General features: G+C 32.3%; 2 protein-coding genes across 3 annotated transcripts; one reads left to right on the top strand and one right to left on the bottom strand.

Annotated features, from left to right (window-relative positions):
- Positions 1-608: 608 nt before the first annotated feature.
- LOC121122561 (zinc metalloproteinase/disintegrin) lies at positions 609-3,205 on the top strand. Its single transcript, XM_040717591.2, has 3 exons — positions 609-2,685; positions 2,753-2,910; positions 3,011-3,205. The coding sequence occupies exons 1-3, from the start codon at positions 1,524-1,526 to the stop codon at positions 3,200-3,202; spliced, it is 1,512 nt and encodes a 503-aa protein (XP_040573525.1). The 5' UTR covers positions 609-1,523; the 3' UTR covers positions 3,203-3,205.
- On the bottom strand, positions 3,192-4,695 carry LOC121122571 (beta-1,4-galactosyltransferase 1). 2 transcript variants are annotated; one of them, XM_040717609.2, is made up of 3 exons: positions 4,081-4,689; positions 3,643-4,022; positions 3,192-3,582 (listed from the first exon to the last, which is right to left on the bottom strand). In XM_040717609.2, the coding sequence occupies exons 1-3, from the start codon at positions 4,443-4,445 to the stop codon at positions 3,335-3,337; spliced, it is 993 nt and encodes a 330-aa protein (XP_040573543.1). In that variant the 5' UTR covers positions 4,446-4,689; the 3' UTR covers positions 3,192-3,334. The 2 variants fall into 2 exon arrangements, with proteins under 2 accessions (XP_040573543.1, XP_040573536.1); XM_040717602.2 differs by having other exon boundaries at positions 3,192-4,022; positions 4,081-4,695.
- Between the last annotated feature and the right edge of the window lie 10,157 nt (positions 4,696-14,852).

Raw genomic sequence — 14,852 nt, 5'->3', positions numbered from 1 at the left:
CAGAGACAAACACCAAGTACTATTTGGATGGATTACAGACATGGGATCATCGCTTGGAGAAGGTATTAGAGTTACAGGGAGACCCTGTTGAAAAATAGAAATTCAGAAAAAATGTTGAGGATATCGGGAGCGTAATGCAAATCAATAAAGCACCTGATTAAAAAAAAAAGAAAAAACTTAAAGGAGAACCTTTATACAAAGGTTGAGTTATTTAATTCAAGATTTTATTAATAGTAAAAGTAGATAAAAAACAGACTTGAATTTATAAAATGAGTTTTCTGATCTTTTTTTTTTAAATTGATGATGATTTGACATCAGTAATAGCTTATAAAGGTTGATTTGAAATCAAAATGTAGGAGATCCCAAATCAGTTGAAAATTTGATGTTATAACAACAGGGGATGGGCTGGAGGTGCCGTAGTCCCCCTCCAAGTTAAGGAATTTTTGCTTTTTACCAGATTTTTTTTCGTTATGCTGCAGAGCAAAAATTAAATATTTGAACTTTTTTTGAATAACTTTGGATTATTTAAATTTTTTTTCAAAAAATTTTAACTTTTGGATTATTTTTCAAGTAAATCATAAAAACCAAGGCCCAAAAAAAAGTCTACAGACGCACCAGAACAATGTTTCCCCTTTAGTAATGATAAACATTGATATTTACATATATATATCCTCTTATCGGTGGATTAATTCAATTTCAGGAAATATAAATTTAAATTATTAAGTCTTATATATTATGACTAGGGCTTTACATACAGATGCCCCAGAACTCAAATATAGCCAAACTTTTACTAAGAGGCCAGGTAAGGGAACTAAAAAGAGACCCAGCAGGTTTTCTATTAGTAACAATTCTAAATGTGAAAACTGGATATGGCAACTTAGTGGAGTAACACACTTAAAACAGATTATTGAAGAATGAACAGAAAAAAGGTGAATCCTGGATTCAGGATAATTTCTTGCCAATACAGCCACTGGTTTAATTAAGCCAAAGATATGGGCATCTAAGTTTTGTGAAATTGAATACATAGAAATTAAACTACTAACTGATTTTGTGACTTTTCCCCCTGTTTTAATTCGGAGGAGAGGAAGCGAGATACAACCATGAAATAAATGCAACAACTTGAGGATGATAATAAAATTGATAATATTTACTAGGACACCCCAAAAAGAATGAACCACTAAAAACATGTTTCAACTAAACTTGCTTTCTTAAATTGAATATAAACAGTTTAAAAAAATTATGGGACCGTTTCAACTTGAAAATATTAACAAATTATACTCTTAATTATATTTACATCTTGTGGAATACATAACAATTAATACACTTTTATCTAATCGAATCTTCCTCAAACATTCTTCTAATGCAGAAAAACAACATCAAACAAAAAAAAATATTGACAATCACTTTGTATGATGGACTCATTAGACACTTGTATCATGTTTAATCAACTTCATACTGATACTATAAATATCCTTGACAGCTAACTCAAATCCAATGAATCCATTCTTTCCCTTGGATCAATCATGAGTTCTTTGAAAGAAATTATTTTATTAGTCCTCTGCCTCTTTTGGATTGGCACCACTGGGCTCCCTCGAAAAACACAAGTGTTTCGAAGACCAAAAATGCCTCGACTACCTAGATTTCCTCTTCCAATCCAATCTCGGTTCCTCTATTCCGGCACTCCCATTTCTCCCCAATTTTCCTTCCATTTAGGAAATGGGGATTTCAAAGAAGTTTCCTTGAAACACTTTGATCCCTTACATCTAAGAATGATTCAATCACGAAACGGTAATTATTCAAATAAGATGCTCTGTCATTATCTTGGAAGTGTTGAGTCAGAATCCAGTGTTGCCATTGGAGTGACTGGATGTCCAGGAGAGTCTAAAGTTCAAATCACACTCGTATCAAGACGATTGACGGCTCAGTACTTGCTCAATGGTTCTTCCTCTGAAATATATCAGGTCATCCCTTCCCCATGGAAGGCAAATGCTAATCGTGAATATGCTCTAAATGAAACCCAAATTACTTGTAAAGAGATAATTGTTCAAACAATTGAAAAGAGTGCTCTAATGGCTTCATATCAATGTTCCGGTATGAATGATTGTGTAATCCCATCTCTTCATAAAATGACGGTTAAGATTGGATATGACGAGAGCCTGGAAGCAAAAGAGACAGAAACACTTGAATGGATTTCTGGAGTCATGACTCACACCCAAACATTTTTATATGATCCCACACTTCCCACAAAGATTGAGATAGATGTCATTGGATTCCCCAAGAAATATCACGACAATGAGTGGACAGCAGAAGATTCCATAACCACAGTTGAAAAATATGCTCAAGGAGATACTGAGACGGATTTGTATGTGTTCCTATGTGCCGATTCCAACTTGTACGGAACAGTTGGAATTGCCTACGTTGGTGGTCTCTGTGATACAAATGGATATCAAGTTTCAATTAATGAGTGGAGAACAACTGAGGCTGAGACAGCAAAGGTGGTAGCCCATGAAATGGGGCATAATATGGGTATGAGTCATGACTTTGATAAAGTTCATTCTGGAAATAAATGTACTGGGATCATGGATTATGGCAAAACTCCAGATACTTGGTCCTCCTGCAGTCAGGATGATTTCAAGAACCATTACTTTAGCATTACCAAATCTGGGAAGGAACATTGCTTGGAGGGTAACTTTACTAATGTTTACAAATATTAAGCGATAACAAATTAATAATCCTCGAATAATGCTTACAGTTCTTTCCAACGATTCTGGTTCGGTGTCTTCTCATTGTGATATACCATCATTTAACGGGGATGGATACTGTGACGATGAGAACAATAATGAGGCCTGTGGTTTTGATGGAGGGGATTGTTGTAACAATGATCGTGGGGATTGGGATACGTTTTGTCATGTATGTCTACCTTTTATTTATCCGATTTAAAACTTTCAAGTTTCTATGTATTTATTATGCATACCTATACTTATATTTCTAATGATGTTTTCATGTTTAGACATGCAAATGCCATGAATCGGAAGGCGGATGTGAGCATCCGGAATTTGCTGGTGATGGATACTGTGATGATGGGAACAACAATGTTGGTTGTGGATTTGATGGAGGGGACTGCTGTTCCAAATCCAATCTCAAATGGGATCATTTTTGTACAGAATGTGTTTGCCATCTTTATAAATTGGCTGTAAATTAAGATGGAATTATATGTTTTTTATTTTACATTTTAATTAACATCTAATGGTTGATTCAAGAGAGAATATTTTTTAAGCAAATAATAAATTAAATTAATAAGATTTTATTGTCTATAAATGAATCATTTTAATTTTTAAACTTCAACAGTCAATTTTGTAAAAAGTGGTCCCTTTTCGTAATGAATGATTTCATACGCACTTGTACTGAGTCCATCCTCATCAATAAATATTTTTTCCTTGAATTGCTTATGCCGATTGGGATTTGGAATGGCTGGTATATGTGGGAGCATTCTATATGAAGATATTTCTGGAGGGAATCGTATAATTGGAAATTTTTTTCTAAGACGGTGAAAATAGAAATCATCGTCTTCTGCACCCCAACCTAGAATTTGATCGAATATGTGAGACATTTTAAATGGAGTGCAATGTATCTGAAGATTACCATAGAAGCGATTTGAAAATCCATTCACTTCTCGATAAATATATGCTGGAATGGATACGGCTCCACCAAATAATTCCTCATTTGGAAGATTGAAACGCATGGAGTCCACGTTTGAAGACATATGCCGAGGTTGATCGGAACATCCATATATATTACGGGCATCCATGGGTATGAGATCCACGTCGTGAAAAATAACACATTGAGGAAGAGGAAATTCCTCTGGAGTTGAAGATTCAAGGAAACCAATATTAAAGAGCATGCCTCTATTGAAGGGAAGTTCAGGTGCTTGTTCTATGACAAACAGACGATAGCTTATGTTCTGTGCTTGAAGGAAGGGGTGGATATATTTGATGAAGGAGGACAGATGTGACTCTCTTTCCCTTTAGGAAGTCTATAATAACTGCCAGTGTCTTTGATATTACAAAAGTTAGGGTTTACCTGTAAGGAATGATGATGACGGATTCGTAGAGACTAATGCAGGTTTTTGGAGACCAGGATCCACCATTTAGAACCCCTAGCTTATCACCAATAGCGGATTCATTGAGTGAGATCCATTTGGGATCATGGAGGAAATAGGTGGTATCAAAGTTTTTGAGGGCTTCAAAATCAAGTGGAGGACAAAGTGGGTTTTCTCGTGGACTTTCTGTCCAGAAGAAGTTTGTTTTTAGAAGTGATGACTCGATTCGTTCCATTGGAATGGTCGAGTAATTACCGACGGAAAAACGTCCTGGATGCAGAAGGAATAGGAAAAATATAAAGATGCTTAGATACTCTAAGGTCTTTATGAGTTTCTTTTGAACCATTTTCTTCCAAATAGGTATACGATTGTATTCCCTACAGATCCTGTGTCCATGTACTAACTGAGAATCAATTTTCTTTTTAAATAGTACTACATATTATGCTAATATGATACAAAGAAGATTGACAGCTAATTAAATGATTTTTTTGTAACCCTGATTATAACTAAAAAACGTAGAAGCTATAAAAGATTGACATACACAATTTATATATTATATTAAATAAATCCGATTATTGTTGAGGGAACTTATCAGTTGTAGTTGCTTTAGTCTCATTAATAAATATTAGAAATGACTCAGAGGATTCAAACTATTTATATAATACATTTTCTTCCTTTTTACCGAGATAAGATATGAATAGTTTTTTGTACTTTACCACCTTTTAACGTAAAATTATCATATCAAAGGTACTCCCTGTTTAGTAGTTATGAATGATATTTGTTTGACATAAAAGTTAACAGTGAAATAAATTATTTTACTGTGTTTTTAGGTAAACAATTTTGTAGATAAAAAAAATTAACCGTCTACTCATTCATATATTAATTAAAGGAACACGTCTTTTTAATTCAACCGATCCTTCATTTATCACTTGATCAATTAATTATCTAGTCACCTTGATTTCGTAATAATATGTGTGTAATAGGGGTGTCCGCAGGGGGAGGGCTGGAGGAGCCCAAATATGCAAAAAAAAAAAAAAAAAAATAATAATAATAATAATAATTTTCTGTGAATAGCTATTAATTTTTGTTTTGTTTTTTTCCTAAAAAATTATTTTTTTGTGAATAGCTATTGATTTTTTTTACCAAAAAATGTAAAGTTTGAATTTTTTTTGTGAATAGCAATGGATTTTTTTTCCAAAAAATTTAATATTTGATTTTTTTGTGAATAGCTATGGATTTTAGAAATTTTTTGGATTTTTTTTCAAATAAATTCGAAGAATCAAGCTCCCCCAAAAAAAAAAAAAATCCTGTTGATGCCTCTGCTATCATGTAATTGGTAATATGAAAGTATAGGTGCCAAAATATCGACGTCATTTCGCAAAATTGAATTGTTTTATCTATAAATAAATTGAATAGGATTTTTCACTAATTAACTGTTCATAGCCAGGGGCGACTTTGACTAAATTTGCAATCAGTTTTTACAAGTGAAGCCCACTAACAGGTGTCGAGGACAGTTTTTTGAGTAGAATGACTGAAAATGTCAAGCTATATTTATTAAATTGATGATTAGTGATGAAAATCTTCCGTATTTTTGATATGTAAAAAAAAGAAAGTGAATTTCAACATGGTAACCCTGACAATTTGAAGAATGTTTTATAGGATAGCAGCTCAGGTGTCATGAGGTTCAATTAGATCAGCTACAATCAGCTGTAACAAGGTGGGAGGGATGAAGGAAATATATAAAGAATTAATCCGATGTCGATCCTCTTTTCTACTCTTAGTCCAACAAGGACTCCGCAATAAATCATTGTTACTCTCCGTCTTTTATGTGGACACACGAATGTTCTTTAAGGTTTTAAGTATAAATGAATGCAGTAAAAATTATACCAATATTTTATAACTCTGAGAAGTGAACTTCTTTTCCTAATACACTCAAAACCTGATTGAACATTTGTCCTCCCTTATCAGAGCTCTAATTGTAGCGGATCTAATGAAACGTCTTGACAGTTAAGCAGCTCTCCTCCAAAATAAAATTCAAATTGTCAGGGTTCCCATGTTGATTTTCAGTTTCATTTTTTAACATGCTAAAAATACACACAATTTTCATCAGTAGACATCAATCTTTTTTCCAATCTGAGCACCATACCCTTGCCAATTCAAGATGAGCATGGTTTAATTTAAAATGGGAACAGTCCAATTCAAAATATAAGTTTAATCAATCAAGAGCCTATGCTAAAATAATTGATATTACTTGTCATAAATATGATATAAAAAATTACTCGAAATACCTGTACAAGATGTATCACTAGTAGGTATACTATTTAAGGTCTTTACTGTTTAGTATTTTTGTGGATATAACTTTCCTAAAAGAAATACCAACACCTTTTATTGTTATCATATATTTGATAGTTATATTTTATATATACGAGTTATTTATATTTGATATAAAAATACAGCATGTTAAGATCAAATTGGCACATTTTTCAAAAATCTTAAAATTTTCACTTAGGCCACATTTTCTGGCGGATTTACTTGAAAATTGGATGGAATTATATTTATGAATATTGAAAAAGAGCTCACTTGATTTATTCGCCTCCAGCATTAATCACAGTCTGTATCCAGAACCAGATCTTCTTGTGGACTCGGGGAAAGCCATTCTTCCAAAAAAAGATAAGAAGAATAATGTCAAAAAAATAAACCTCGATCACTGGTTCATTTTTAGAAATATTGTAATAATTATATAATAAAAATTCTGAAAAATGAATATTCTCTAAAGTAAAGTATAGGTCTATGATTTTATGTCTATCATGCATTTTTTGTGGCATTTTATCTGAAAATTCGAGAAATGCTGTTTGATGAGAAAGAAGATTAAAAAATTGATAAAATTATTTAGAAAATGACAGATAATTCAGTTAAATATCATTTTAATATGTCAGATTTATATACGAAATGGTTTCTAAACAAATTTCTACAAATTATATATTATCTAAAGATCCAATATTTTATTAGAAAGTCTAATTTTTTGCACCTGAAAAAAAACAAAAAAACAACAGAAATTGTAACTTTCACTGTTTTATTTTTCCCTCGATTACTTTTTTATTTTAAATAAATTTAGAAACATTTCATTTCGTATAATTGTTTTTAAGACACCAGTCATTTTTTATTTTAAACTAAACCCCCTATTTAATCTCCTTGAGCTCCAAAAAACATTTTGTTTTTGGGGTAGAATAAGCCCCCTTATATGTTTCCCCCCTCAAAATCGGCATCCCAGTCTTGGAAAAACTTAAATATTTTAAAAATATCAGATATAAACTATTTATTCAGACAATTTCTTTGTTCGTCTAATGCCAGGTGGATCATTGCCTGATCCGTAATTCGTCAAGGAGCTCAACACGCTTATTTTGCTATAACAGATTGTTACAATTGAAGTATTTGTTTTTCCACAAAATTGAACGAGAAGAATTCACAGAACAGTAAAAAACAAAATTATTGATTTCTTCTAAATCCGAAATTTAAAAAAAAATTATAATAATCCCAAACAGATAGTCATGACATTAGGATTGACCTTGATATCTATTATTTATTTCAATTGCCTTGTCTGGCATCAATTTGATTTCTTTGTCTTCCATATTGCTCAATCTTATGAGAGATTACATTAAATTTGATAGGAAAAACTTTGTATTTTAATTTTCTTAAGATTGGTAGTGTATTTTTGGGGATTTCAATGGCCCTCTGGCGATGTGATTAGAGCATACTGTATGATGAAAGGACAGCGTGAAGTCCTTATGATGAACATATTTTATCCATTCATCCCAAATCTCTATTGAATATTATTATTCAAGAAAACGAAACTTGAAATTGAATCTGGGGTTAGGATTCAATCTATGCTTTACCTGGATCTCTAGAAAACCTATGGAAACTACGTCCAGATGACGCATCCTTGTACAAATTGGAGCAAACGTAAACAGAAGAATAATTTAACATTTTAGTAAAAGTAAATAACTACAATTTATATACGAATATAGAAAAGGAAGTTCCTCTATTGAGATCTATAATCCCAACTGTGGAAAGTATATTCTAATCTGATCCCGTATTAAAAAGTTAAATAATCAACTTCTTCCCTTTAGCTGTCGTTGAAAAGAACATGACCCCCTCATCGAGCTGTAGTCCATTCCTGCAACGTTGTTATCTCGCTAACACAAAAATACCCTTTGGATTTTGTTGTGAGCTATCGATTCCCACTTCTCCCTTGATAAATACGTAATGGCTATTTCATGATTTATTCTTTTTCATAAATGCAGTAAAGGCAAAAGTTATTCTATACTTTTGCTCCGTTTCCAAAAGAACAGGAATACAATGTCTTGTTGATCCCCTTCTTTATAGAATATATATATATTGGCCATTGTATTATTTATATGAAGAAATTTTAGCTATTTCTTCATAGAAATAATATAATAATTGCTCTTAACTACACTTTTAATAAAATATTCCTAAGCAATATTATAATACAGTATCGAATAAAATACTATATAGATTTTAATAATATGTAATTTATTTCAAAAACGTTGAAGAAATAATATGACAGTTATAGTATTTGTTATGATTAACTTGTTTGGCTAACTAACAGATGATTTGGGGCCTTTTTCTGTTTCTTTTTGAAGGAAAGATACAATAAAGATAACGACGTGCTGCATACGGTATTACAATTTTCCCTATGACATTTTTTCGCAAGTTATATATTTATTTTTATTATTTAAATGAATAAATTTGGGCTATCATATAATAATACAATTTTATAGCTACTTTTTTAATAGAATATTGAATATTACAAAGCAATATTATAATACAGTATAGAATAATATACTACGTATATTTGAATATTAAGAAATATATATAATTCCTTTTAAAAATGGTGAAAATATATTATGACGCTGATAGTCTGGGAGTAATAAGATATATTTAGCAGTTTGTAATTATTAACTTATTTGGCTAACTAACATATTATTTCTGTTTTTGTTTCTGTTTTTTTTTTCCAGGGGGAAAGGTTGTGTGATACAATAAAGTTAACGACGTGGCAGACATAAATTTTTTATCTACTGCTGCCAATAAAAATCCCTTCTCACATCTATGTATTTATTTCTCAATGGACAAGATGGTTTAAAAATAAATTAAATAAAAACTATGCATTTGAATTATGTTTCAGATTCACGTAACCTCGATATAAAAATTTAGAATAAAAATACCCTTCGTAGAGGAATAGAGTTATGAATTTATGTTTTAAAATAACTTTTATAATTTTTTAGAACACAATTATGATTCAAATACTATGAACTAAGGATTTAATTATTAATGACCAACGCCCGCGGGATTTTTTTTTTTTTTTTTGGGGGGCATCTTTAAAATTTTTCATAAAAAAAAATTCCAATATTAAATATTTTGAGAAAAAAAAAAATTAAATGTTGAAAAGTTCAGATCTATTCATAAATAATTCAAATTTTGGAAAATAATTTCAAATATTAAATTTTTTGGAAAAAATTTCGAAAATTCATAGTTGTTCACAAAAAATTTCAAAATATAATAACAAGTATTAAATTTTTTGGAGAAGAATTTCAAAAATCTAAAGCTACTGACAGAAAATTAATTTTTTTTCCAAAAATCCACGGCTGTTCACAAAAAATTTCAAAAATCCATAGTTATTCGCAAAAAGTTTAACGATTTTGAAAAATTAAAATTACATTTTCTAGTAAAAAGATAAAATTCATTAATTTAGGGAGGGCTACAGCTGCTTCAGCCCAGCCCCTGCGGACGCCTCTGACGTTCTTCCATCAAACCTTTTTTCTCCCCTTTAGTTTTTCTATTTTTTTTTTCTATCATTTAAAAAATAAACTGGATGTCCGTATAAATTCCCCGTCTCCAACTCATTCCTCTCCATTCCGTGAATCTCATTTATTCGGTGACTCCTTGGTGTTTTTGGCAACGAGAATGGGATAACTCCTTAACAGTCTTCTTTACTTACATTCAGGTAAACCCCATAGAATAAACTCTTGTTAATTAAGCTGTGAGCAATTACTAACAGTTACAGAATAATCTTTCCAAAGTTAAGAAGTTTTGAGTAACGTCTAGAACCAGATTTTAGGAATTTATTCGTTTTCTTTTCGGACAAAATGTCGCAAGATACAATAAAGTGGGTATAAGTTTGCAAGCACGTCAAACTTTCTCGTTCTATCTCAAAATTGGGGACAACGACAGCGTAAATTAAATTATCGAAACCGTTTAATAAAAAATAAATCACTTTGCTAAATGAAGCGATGTGAAAACTATATTATTTGAGTAGGAGGAAAGGGACTGGGAGTCGATCCGTGAACTGAGGATGAGGTCGGAGGAGATAGAAAGATAGAGTATGGGCAAACTTATACAGTGTACTCAATCCAGTTAACGATGTGATCCATACACACTTTTAGTGTCTCTTTGTATATTTAATGAACATAATGTTCCATATTGTTGCGTACTCGTAACTTGAGTAAATTCAATTTATCATTATTTATTGTCTTTTAACAAAAAATAATAATAATTTTAATAGCAATGTTAAAAGTTGAATTTATTTCATTTCTAGGACATGTCTATTAAAATTATATATATATATATGAAAATACCCTAATTCTGTTTTGAATAATTGTTTAAATGCACAAGTAAGTCCATATTTTATCTATTTCTAACAAGAACCCCCCCAACTCCCCCAGCCCCCTAACCTTATTCCAGGGGAAATGGAAGGGAAAATATACAAAATATATGCGTATAAGGTATATATCAATATATGATATGTCAACATAAAAACAATATTGAACAAAAATCTAGAAGTGGAGAAAACCCCAAAATAAATTGTTACTTTACCAGGTGGTCCATTGAAATATGAATACTTACTAATTTACTAATTCAATAATTAATCAATGATGAGTGATTCCTATTCCAATATATTAAGACGTACACAATTATTTACAAAACAAAACAAACCTGAACTCACTATCTTACGTATAAGTCGAGAAAATGAAACTTGAAGGCGATCGACGAATTTCTATTCGTGAACTCCAAGCAGTTGAGAGTCTCCAGGACCACTGTCTACTCCTTCAGGAAGTCTAAATCGTTGGAAAGAAAGAAGTGCTCTGTCAAAAAGACCAAAATGGACCCGGAGGAGTTAAAGAAAACACCTCAGGCTAGTCCTCTCAAGTCCATGAGGGTCTATGTAAGAGATCTTGGGGTTTCAAACTAGACTGTCCAGAGAACTATCAAAAAGTGTGCGTAGAAAGAACCTTGTGAGGGAGGAGAAACCACTTTTGACACCAGCAATGAATTAAATTTTCCTCCTCACTTGCAAGACTCTTTTAAATAAGCCTCTTGGTCATGGGAGGCAATGTGCAAAATGTCTGGGCAATCTATAAAACTTCCAATGGTAATTTAAATTTAAATTTACATTGTCAAATTATTCTACAAATTAATAAGAAGCAATTTTAATCATTAAGGATTTGATTAAGATAATATTTTTTGCAAGGAATTTGATAATTTAGTGCAAGGATGTCCAACCTGTGGACCGCGTGCCATCATGTAATGGGACTTGCTAGAATATTCAATTTGATATATCTGCTGGCAAGATAGGCAGATTTGGACAAAACATGCAACCACTCATAGTCTATGACGTCACAAATCCTAGGATTTTTAATTTTATGTATTGTACCGGCTGCTGGGTAAGAAAAATAAATTTTGACAATACTTGCAACCACTCATCTACTAAGACTTCAATTTTAAAAAGCGTGGGGGAAGTCAAACATCAGTCGTACATGTCTGATGTTATAACCTTGTATTTCTATTAACCTTGACTTCAAGTATTATTTTTATGAATATTGTCGCAAAATCATTAAAACGCGTAAAACACTCATAATACTTACAAACATTGAAAAATATTTTATGGTATCTCATATTTTATGAGAGTCTAACAGGGTTGCAGATTAGCTGCCTAAGGTGGATCAAAGCCTATTTCCAGCACTTGCCCACATTAGGGATCAAAATCAATCGCCGCGGCAATCCTGAGTATCAAAAACCCCTTCTAATATCCTATGATACACCCCAACCCACAGGTTATGCAAGTGAACCACTGATCCAATAGGTGGATTATTACCCACTCCCACTGCTTCCCTGAGCATCAAAGATCCGTTTTAATGTCATATAATAAACCCCAGCCCATGAGTTATGCAAGTGAACTGCTGGTCAAAAAAGTGTGTCATTAGCCACCGCCACCCCTTCCCTGAGCATTAAGGACCCTTTCTAATAGACTATAATAGGCCTCAGCCTATTATAGTCTATTTGTGCAAGTGAATTTGTGTATGGAAATCTCCATCACTCACAATCTCAGGAATCATATGAGATAGTAAATGGAGACATTCAAGAAATTTTTATAATGGTGCAACTTGACAACAAGACAAGTAAGCTTGCAGATGAACAGTGGTTTGTTCAGGATGCCAAGAATCCCTGTTTTCACTCTGGTATTGGGCAAACTTCATACCAATCAATATATATCCATCTGATAAAGGTCAGACTTGAGGTCTGACATTTATTTAAAGAGTGGGATTTAACCATGTAGAAGAATCTATTAGAGATGTGTGGAAATATAGACCAGGAAGGGCATAGGGAGAACACGGGTTGATGACAAGAGATGGGTATTCTGTCAACATCTGTACCTGGAGAACCAAATATTTCCTTCTGCTGCCTTAAATACCACGCTTTTTAACCTTCCAGTTTACCATAGGAGAAAATGAAGATGATTTGAAATATATAAAGTGGTCACATTGAAAATCTGCCCAGGACGTCCAAGTGCAACAGAGAGGAGCTAATCACAAGCAAGAAGTACAAGCAAATAGGATGATGCAAGTCTCCTCGAAGTAGTTACAGGAGACTTAGTTAGGACAGTTCGTCAAAGTCCTATTTCCAGGTATCGACCTTGGAGAAACAGATCTCCACGACTTCTTGGCTGTTAAGATCCATGTAGAAGAGAACAGATATTATAGATTAAGGACAAAAATGATGCCTTAAAACAGCTCAATGTAGGAAAACAGTTTGAATCTTTGAATACGTCATTCCTCAGTGTTGATGAAGATCCCAGAGAGAAGGAAGTTACATTGCGACTGACATAATAGCACCCCATGCTGCAAAAGGGGTTTATTTGGTGAATTTGTCTATGTTAAGGATATATTTAGGGGAAAAAATTAATTAAGTAATTAAATTAGGTATTTCAAAAAGATGATTTTTTGAAATTATTACATTTGATGCTGAAAAGTATAATTAAATAAGTTTTTGTTTATGTCTATTTTGAAGGAACTAATAAAATTTATATTAAATATACAAGCGTTTCATTATTAAATAGGATCAACAATTTTAATGTAAATGTTTGTTAGATTTTTACTTGTTGCTGGCTGTAGTCATCCTGATATACCCACAGTTTATCAGTTCATTAAAATTGCTCAGCTGTTTGCCATTCATTTCAATATTAAAAATCAGCGGAAATCTCGTGTTACATAGGAGCATAAACCACACCAAAGTTACACATTCCTTTACAGAGACCACTAAGTGTAATACCAAAAAAAGTTCAATCTCTTGAGTTGTGTGAATAAGGAAGGTTATTGATACTCAATGAAGCAGTGGCTAATAACTCACCTTTTCGACCAGCGGTACACTCGAACAACACGTGGGCTGTGGTGAATCCTAGGGATATAAAAAGGGGTCCTTGATCCTGAGGGAAGTGGTGGCGGCGGTTAATAATGCACCTATTAGACCTGCCGTTCACTTGCACAACCCGTGGGTTGAGTTGTATCATAGGATATTAAAAGGGTTCCTTGATCCTATGGATAGTGTTTTTAATAGGTTTTGATCCCACTTAGGGACCAGATGTAAACTTCCACAACCTGTTGGCCGAGGTATATTTCGTAAAATAGAATTAAGTCTCTCAAGGAGACTAGATATGGGGTTGAGTTAAAAATTTAAAAAACAACTATACCTTTTCTTCATTTATTCAAAATAAAAATATTATGCACAAAAAAAAAATTGGTGAAAATTGCAAGTTTTGTTTTTTAAGGTACAAAAAAATGAATTTCCAATGGAACATTGGATTGGTGGATTGTCTGTAGATTCGTTTGCATGTAAATTGGACTTATAAAAAATTATGTTTAATGGAAATGTCTGTCATTTTTTGGATAATTTGTCAATGTTTTCCTGCATTTTTTCTTCAAACGTTAATTTTTAAGAAGAAATGCCTTAAACATTTTGGACATAAAATTTCAAAAGCCAACTTTTTGTATTCAAAATATAGTACTTTTAATTTCCAGAGCATTTTATTTCATTATTTTTTTGATATTTGGAAAAATGAACCAGTTATGGAGAGTTATTTTTTGGACGACATCATTCTTCAGAACTTTTTAGTTATTGCATTTACAAAATGTATGTAGGTAGGTTTGTGTTAGTGTTGGGTTTCGGTCTGGAAATCCTTGACCGGTTTGAGACCGTTATATCAATAAAAAAGCTCCTTCTGGACCGGTCTCATATAAAAATTCGTTCTAGATCGGTCCAAAGGAAAAATTTGGCCTAGTTTGGTTTTAAAAAAAAACGATTTTACAAAAGAGTTGTTTATAACATGACATCATATGTTTTTTCTTGTACAATGACGTTATACGAAGTTTAAACGGAGATAGCTCTGGTTAATTTTGATCCT

The sequence above is a fragment of the Lepeophtheirus salmonis genome, chromosome 1, assembly GCF_016086655.4.
Source record: "Lepeophtheirus salmonis chromosome 1, UVic_Lsal_1.4, whole genome shotgun sequence".
Classification (NCBI taxonomy): Eukaryota; Metazoa; Arthropoda; class Copepoda; order Siphonostomatoida; family Caligidae; genus Lepeophtheirus; species Lepeophtheirus salmonis.
This window is presented reverse-complemented; position numbering and strand designations above follow the sequence as displayed.

Bases quoted from the DNA above. Each gene is read 5' to 3' on its own strand.
- LOC121122571 (XM_040717602.2), bottom strand. From the start codon at position 4,445: ATGGTTCAAAAGAAACTCATAAAGACCTTAGAGTATCTAAGCATCTTT. The intron at 4,023-4,080 runs GTAAACCCTAAC...GACTTCCTAAAG, and splicing joins GTCATCATCATTCCTTACAG to GGAAAGAGAGTCACATCTGT.
- LOC121122561 (XM_040717591.2), top strand. From the start codon at position 1,524: ATGAGTTCTTTGAAAGAAATTATTTTATTAGTCCTCTGCCTCTTTTGG. The intron at 2,686-2,752 runs GTAACTTTACTA...TAATGCTTACAG, and splicing joins GAAGGAACATTGCTTGGAGG to TTCTTTCCAACGATTCTGGT. The intron at 2,911-3,010 runs GTATGTCTACCT...TTTCATGTTTAG, and splicing joins ATTGGGATACGTTTTGTCAT to ACATGCAAATGCCATGAATC.